The 8,118-nt window shown below is 47.0% G+C and overlaps 1 protein-coding gene across 2 annotated transcripts in view; it reads right to left on the bottom strand.

Moving 5' to 3' along the window:
* DTWD2 (DTW domain containing 2) overlaps nucleotides 1-2,192 on the bottom strand; it is a 108,137-nt gene extending 105,945 nt beyond the window's left edge. For both annotated transcript variants that reach the window (XM_046001229.1, XM_046001228.1), the window contains exon 1: nucleotides 1,898-2,192. In XM_046001229.1, the coding sequence (XP_045857185.1) occupies nucleotides 1,898-2,115 (218 nt within the window). In that variant the 5' untranslated portion in view covers nucleotides 2,116-2,192. The remainder of the gene's footprint in view (nucleotides 1-1,897) is intronic.
* Between the last annotated feature and the right edge of the window lie 5,926 nt (nucleotides 2,193-8,118).

An 8,118-nucleotide genomic window follows, 5' to 3' on the forward strand; every position in this document is an offset into this window, starting at 1 on the left:
CATTCCTTTGCTTCACCACTGGTTTGTTGTTTATTTTCCATTCTGTAATTACATATTTGGTTGCTGGTTTATAATCTGCAGCCAGTAACAGACTGAATATCCCAGGTAGGCACACACTCCAGTGTATTACCAAGAATTTGCAAAGCATTCAATAAACACTGGTTACATGAATGCACAGGTCTGGGGCTCAGGACGAAGAGCTGGGCTATAAGTATTGGGGTAGAGATGATAATTTACCCATGAAAACTGGTAAGACCGCCTGTCGAAAATGTGTGGGGTTCTAAGAGAAGAGAATCTAGAATCAAGAACTGAGGAAGCCCAAACATTCAGAGTTTGAGTAGAACAGACAAAGACTAGGACAGAAAAGTCAGATAAACCACCGGGAAGCCAGAGATACACAGTGTTCCAAAAAGTTAGTATTCCCTCCCCCTGCTTGTGTTCTCTCACTCTCTCGGTCAAATAAGTAAAATCTTTTTAAAAAGGCAGAGGGGAGCGGGGGTTGTTTAAATGTCCTTTGGCTCAGGTCATGATCCCAGGGTCCTAGGATTGAGCACCTTGTTGGGCTCCCTGCTCAGCAGGGAGTCTGCTTCTCCCTCTCTGCCTCTCCCCCTGTTTGTGCTCTCGCTCGCTCACATTCTCTTTCAAATAAACAAAATCTTAAAAAAAAAAAAAAAAAGAATACATTTTTAAAAACAAGTCAGTATTCAGGGGCGCCTGGGTGGCTCAGTGGGTTAAGCCTCTGCCTTTGGCTCAGGTCATGATCCCAGGGTCCTGGGATGGAACCCCGCATTGGGCTCTCTGCTCAGTAGGGAGCCTGCCTCCCCCTCTCTCTCTCCCTCTCTCTGCCTACTTGTGATCTCTGTCTGTCAAATAAATAAATAAAATCTTAAAAAAAAAAAGTCAGTATTCAAATGCAGAATGCTGCCAAGAGGTCTAGTGAAAAGTGAACAGAAAAGGATCCACTGGGTTTCATTGCAGGGAGGTCACTGGTGACTCTCAAGACAGCCCTGTCAGAGGAGTATAGGATAGGATGACAAACTGCAGAGCTATGCCCAGATGAGGAAACAGAGACACTAAGGGTTAAAACTGTGGAAGGCAACAGAAAGATGGGTGATAGATGGAGACATTCAGTAACTCCCGAACACCCACAAGGTAAAGAGAACGGTTTATCTAAACAGTATGAGATGCAAACAGGCAGGGAAAGCAATCCTCTGCATCCTGAAGTACCCCAGCACCGTAAGATCATCCTGAAAGGCACTGCAACAACTGGGCATACTGCGAGCATTCAGTGTTAGCTGTGGTTGCCCGTTTAACAGACTGTCTCTTCACCAGACTCTAAGTGCCCCAGGGAGGGCAGAGACCATGTGTTTGATCCATACCTGCGTTCCCAGCACCATACAAATGTCTGGCACAATGTAGGTGCTCAATAAATCCAAACGAAGTCAGAATTCAAAAGGCAATCGTAACAGAAATAATACTGGTTATCTCTGTTCTCTAATTACTTTTCCTTTTTTTTTTAACTGTACGATGACTACGTCACTTGAGCATAATAGTATTCGTTACTTTAAGTATTATTGTCATTAAACCTGTCTTCCCCTATCAGACTCAAGATTCTTGACAGCGAACGCAAGCCTGCTCATCCCGCGACATGCTCGGGGTCTCGCAGGAAGTCAGGCTAAATACTCATGAACCTGGATCAACGGCTTCTTACTAAAGGGCTGTGACAGCAATTTCCACAGAGTGATCCTAAGGTCACCAGCCAACCCAAGGTCCGCGACCCTAGAGGCAGCTATCCCCTTGGCGGAGCCAGAGCAGCCGCCTTCCCGGCAGGGGGCGCTGCAGCCTCCTCCGAAGGCAGCCCCGGCCTTAGTCCCCGCCCCGCCAGTTCCGCGGTCACCTGCAGCGGCTGCACTCGGGCCTCCGCTCGGCGGGCTCCACCGGCAGCTCCCACAGCGCGTCTGCAAAGGCACCGTCCGCCTCCGCGCCCAGGGAAGCCTCCGCCGGCGCTGTGTCGCTCTCCCGCCACTCCTCGTCTTTAGGCGTCTGAGACCTCGAGGGCCCCGACGACCGCGCGATGGGGTCCCCGGGTGTTCGCGCCTCTTTCTGCGGCTCCATGGCCGGCGCTCAGCTCCCGCTGTCACATTGAGCCCTCGCTGCCGCCGGGGGGCGCCACACGCTGGAGAAACCGCCTCGCGCCGCGCGGCGTCACGCACGCAGGCCACGTACGGGGGGCGGGTCACCGAAGCCCAGGCTCGAGGTCCCGCCCTGCTGCGGAATCAGGACGAGCCTATTGGTCGGTGCTCGGTGGGTCTTTATACCTAGAACCAGGAAGGGAAGTGTGGGTGGTCCCGGGGAGCAGGTGCGAATAGGTAAGCCTCTTAGGGACAGGGAATAGGAAACCCCTCAGCGGACCTCTCAGGAGCAAACCCGAATGCGCCCTCCTTAATGTCTCCCCTTTAAAAGTGACCATGAAATGGAATTCTGCATTTTCCACCTTAGGACGGGACTTTGAGAACTAAACTGGTTCCGTGCATACCACGGTGGCATACCAGCGTGGTTGATCGCTAAACGCCAGCAAAGGAGAGCCTGTACGGACTGACAGCTGGATTCGCAGCTGGTCCGTTTCATGCAAACTCCTCTAGACAGGCAGGGAGCTCTGTCCTGTGTCTTTTATATCTTGGCATTCCTCCTGGGCATCAAGCATACTATTTTACACTAGACACCAATTATTTTTTAAATTTTATTTTCTCAAGTGTTCCAAATGTTTCTTCAATGCGGTTTTTAAGTTATCTGAGGCCCGTAAGATCAGGAAGCAGTCGGAGGGCTGGGATATGGTGGATGGGGGCGGGGCGGGGGGAAGCCATCAAAAGATAACTACTTTAAAAAAGGAAGAAACAAAGAAGACAACTACTTTAGGAAAAGAGAGAGAGGAAAGAAAGAAGGAAATGGAAAGGAAAGAAGAAAACTACTTTGCCCCAGTATTTGCAGCTCCTGGATGACAGCAATATAGCCTGCAGCGTTGTGAAAAGCCAAAGTGAGGTCCGCCTTAGAATGAAGGCAGAAATTGTACTTGCCCAAAATTGGGCGCTGATGCTTTTCACTTATTAATACTGTATGTGACTCCTACCAGTGTTCAGCATTTAAACAAAAAATTAGTTTTCATCAGTTTTTCATCTAAGTTTTGCAGTCATAATTATTCGATTCCAGAGCCATGAAGGATTAAACACAAAACAAAGGTCCAACACTAACAGTAATAGAGCAGTATTGTAGTTCTTAAAACAAAGTACTTATTTCAATACTGGGTTTTCGGCCATCTTAAAAACCAAGCTGACGAATAAAATACAGGGCTATTGTTCTGGGGTTTGTTTTTTTTTTAAGATTTGATTTATTTATTTGACAGAGAGAGATCACAAGTGGGCAGAGAAGGTGAGAGAGGGGGAAGTGGACTCCCCGCGGAGCAGAGAGCCAGATGCAGGGCTCAATCCCAGCACCCTGAGATCACTACCCAAGCCAAAGGCAGAGGCTAAACCCACTGAGCCACCCAGGCGCCCCACGGCTATTGTTTTTAATTATTTTGCATTCTTTTCTGCTGGAAGCAGCACCTGTCATTTCTTTTGGAGTACTCTTAAGAGATAGAAAAAAGATGACAGACCTACCTGGCGAGGGATGGAGGAGGGGAAAAAGAACTGACACAGAGGTTGGCTGAAATTGGGAAATAATGAAAATCCAGAGACTGTAGAAAGAGAGGTGAACCCGAAAATAAAGAAATACTGGCTGCAGATTTAGGATGGAGAACCAATTCTTTAACTGCCAAAACTAAATTCTCATGTGACAACCTTTAGACACTTTTCTCTAGTTTCAAGACATGAAATGTTCTCTTAAGTCATTTAAAGTTCCTCCCAGCTGTGAGGTGTGTGAGGGTAAATCAGTCCTGACAGCCTACTTATATTTGACTTTCCCTTTAACCCCCACTAATCAGATTACTGGCTGTACACTTCAAAGTATCCAAAATCCAGTCAATTATCTCTTTTACTACTTCTGCCCTTGTTTAAGCCCCCATCATTTCTTGCATAGGGTATTGCCATAGACATATAAATGGTCTCTTCCTCTCTCCTTGCTTCTCTGATAAATCTGTTCTCCCAGAGGTTGACCAGAATCAAAGAAAACTCCCATGTAGCAGGGGTGCAGCCAGAGTTAGGTGAAAAGAGTCATCTGTCCTCTGGAAAGCAAGACATTCACCCAATATCCAGGTTTGTTAACCCTGACCTTGAGAAGCCCAAAGAGATGTATCACCTACCAAGCAGCTGCTTCTTAATATGAGGTCATCATCCTGGGGTAGGCTCGAGTCAGAACAGAGATCAGTGATCCAACATCTGAGAAATGCCAAGACATCAAGAAGGGGAGCAAAAGTTCCTTTAAGGTATACTATTGATTCATGAGAGCAAGACTGTTGCAAGATAATCTATTAATATGTTAGTTTATATATTGTTTATCTCCCAGCCCCTAGTAGGTAACCTGGGTTGTTGACCTCAGGACAGTGAGTGGTAAAAACTGATTAGAGACATCACAGTATCAGGCCATGGGGTGGGGGCGTGGGCACGTTGTTAGGGATGGTAAGTACCCTTTTGGTAAAAGCAAAAACCAAAGTCCCATCCCCACTCCCACATGGCTCCCAGGAGATGAGGCAACATCCAGATAGGAGGAATAAGGGAATGACTTCATGCGTGCCTTGAGGGAATGAACCATTTCCAGCCTTGTAACTATCCAGCTGCAACCACCAGAATACTTGAGGCCAAGAAGACAAGAACAGTGGCTTCTCACTGGTAGCAAATGAGGCAAAAGTTCCAGGGGCCTCCCTGAGGTTTCCACACAAGATCCTTGAGACCTTAAATGTTACTGATAAGGGAAAGGGTGTCAGTAATGTATGGGATTGAATACCCTGCCAGGGCAGTAGGATGAAGATCCAGCATTGAATACACTTGGATTTAAGTGAAATAAAGATAGGGAGCCTGGGTGGCCCAGCCAGGTGAGTGTCCAACTCTTGATTTCGGCTCAGGGTCGTGATCTCAGGACCTTGGGGTTGAGCCCTAATACAGGCTCTGGGCTAACATGGAACCTGCTTAGGATTTTCTCTCCCTCCCTCTCTCTGCCCCTCCACTCCTCCTAACTCCTGTGCACTTTCTATAAATCAATCAACCAATCAATGAAATAAAACTGCATTTCCTGGGGCACCTGGGTGGCTTAGTGGGTTGAGCCTCTGCCTTCGGCTCAGGTCATGGTCTCAGGGTCCGGGGATCTAGCCCCGCATCGGGCTCTCTGCTCAGCGGGGAGCCTGTTTCCCCCTCTCTCTGCCTGCCTCTCTGCCTACTTGTGATCTCTCTCTCTGTCAAACAAATAAATAAAATAAAAAAAAAAACTGCATTTCCTGCCGTATTTGCTTTCTATCAATGCTGTAACAGATTACCATAAACTTTGTGACTTATAACAATATGCATTTATTATCTTACATGTTTGTATATTAGAAATCTGACAGAGATCTCATAGGGCTAAAATCTACATGTAGGAAGGCTGCATTTCCTTTGGAGACTCTAAAGGAGACTCCCTTCCCTTGCTCATCATTCAGGTTATTGGCAGGATTCAGTTCCTTGTGGCTGTCATTTTCTTCCTGGCTATCAGCTTTTTGATGTCACCCATATTCTTTGACTTGTAGGAGAAGCAAATGGTTGGTTACCTTTACTACATCTCATAGGTTTAGAGAATGAAATCAACAAGACAGACCAATGAGAGAAAAGCATTCATATTTACTTAAAAGAAGATTTTCATGACCAGGGAGCCTTCCTAAGGTACGAGGACCCAAAGAAGTTGTGAAACCAACTTGCTTTTACATTAGGTTGAACAAAGAGAGGCAACTGTGGAAAAGTGACTCAACTACGTGGGCAGGCTGAAGCAAGATCAAATTATTTTAACAAGGATGGTTTGTATAGACTTCTCTTGATCTCAAGAGATCTCTTGATCTCGCATGTGTTTACCTTCTGGAATAGAGAGGACAACTTTCATATAGGAATGAATATCTCCTTTTAAGAAAGAGAAGGAAGGTCAGTGTTTTTCTTTTATCTGCCATCTTTCAAGCGTCTTTCACTCAGAACAGTCAAAGTGCTAAAGTGCCGTATGTCTGAGGCAGAATCTTCTGGACCTCTGAGCCAATAATGGCAGGTTGAGTTCTTATTAGGATTCAACTCTCCCCAGCCCCTTCTACCATAGTGTTAAAAAGAAAACCACAGGTCCCAAATGGTGTCACTTAGGCCAAGTCACCAAACTGGGGCTTCATGCCCAAAAGTATTAGTTGACTCTTAGAGCCTTTCCCAGAAATGTAGTCTTACCTGGTCAGGTAATTTTCTGGATCAGGAATTGTCTGATCAGAACCAATGAAGTCATCTGTCACATGGACCCTCCCTATCCCCCAATCCACATTAAAGGACCCATCTATCCCCAAATGAAGACGACCTCACCTGCAATCATTCTTTTTTTTTTTTTTTAAAGATTTTATTTATTTATTTGACAGAGAGAGATCACAAATAGGCAGAGAGGCAGGCAGAGAGAGAGAGGAGGAAGCAGGCTCCCCATGGAGCAGAGAGCCTGATGCGGGGCTCGATCCCAGGACCCTGAGATCATGACCTGAGCCGAAGGCAGCAGCTTAATCCACTGAGCCACCCAGGCGCCCCGCAATCATTCTTTTTTCTGTTTATGACTTCCTCGCTTCCTTGACCTGCCTTTAAAAACCTTTCCTTGTCTGTAGCCCCTTGGAGCTCCCCTCTACTTACAGGATAGTGGTGCTGCATGACTCAGGAACTGATTTAAAAAGCCAATTATATCTTCAAATTGACTTGTCTAACAGATCAGGTGGCAGCATGGGGATCTAAAGCGAACTTCTAACAGCATTTGGGAAAGGAGAAATAGGCCTGCAACCCTCTCTGAGTTCACAGTCTTTCTCTCCATTTCCAAGGGTCCTTGGTGAGTCCCTCTTGGTTGGAGTTTCACTCTGTACTAGAGCTCCTGATTGGCTTTCTGATCTAGCTTATGGGATGGTCTAGACTGACAGAAGGCTCCAACAGAACACCAGTCCCTACCTACCGCCCACCCCACTCCCCCACCCCCGTTCAGTCCACAGTTCCACACAGGATTCCCTTCCCCCATTCAAATCTGCTGCCCCCACATGCCAGACTTTGTTGGCTTCATCCTTTCTCCAATTCCAGTCTGCAATCTCCCCCAGTGGAGTCTGCTGGTGTTGTCTATGCTGGGAATTGCTAGTGGTGTGCTCATCAGCTTCCACTGCATAGTCCAAGCAACCCAAACCCTGGCCTTCGTTTCTCTCCACAGACTCCACGTTGGTAACTGTTCGTGGGCAGCTACAGTACTCGGCTGGTTTGAAATCAGCCCGCAGTCTCCATTCTTTGAGGTCTGCCGATTTATCCTTTCTCCAGTCCCTAGTTCCTTGGTTACGTCACTAGCTGGACCCCAAGACCTGACCTTTACTGCGCACCTGCTTGCACTCAAAGACTTTTCTCCCACATTCTTCCTTAAGCTCTTCTTTCCAGCTTGTCCCTTAACTCAGGGTAAAAGGAAAGCAAAACCACCCCTCCAGCAACAGCAACTTACCTCCAGCCAGCCCAGGCCACTCAGACCAGTGTGAGCTAAACCCCTGACTCCTGTCTGCACAGGTGGACCCTGGAATGACCTCTGGATTGACCTGTGACTACCTTTATCTCATTATAATACTAAAATCCCCACCTAAGGAGGAGCACAAGCCCCATCTGCATAACATAGGGCGTGTGTATAGGCAGGTGTCCTTAAGGTCTCTGCATAGGAGGACCAGGCTTTCCCATCTAAATATTCATCCTTACCCAAATACAAGGAATCCATCCACCCTTGCTTGGGGAGTCACAGTTTGGAAGTTATTCCCTGTGATCGCCTTACCTGCTGCAAGAAAGTTTTCTTTATGTGGCTGTTCAGCCTGGAGCAGTTTCTGACGCACCAAGGAGCAACTCGCATTGGTTCAGGTACATTACCACACATAGATAGACACATATGAGCATATAGATGCACACAGAGACCTTACTG

The sequence above is a fragment of the Meles meles genome, chromosome 3, assembly GCF_922984935.1.
Source record: "Meles meles chromosome 3, mMelMel3.1 paternal haplotype, whole genome shotgun sequence".
In the NCBI taxonomy this organism is placed as follows: domain Eukaryota; kingdom Metazoa; phylum Chordata; class Mammalia; order Carnivora; family Mustelidae; genus Meles; species Meles meles.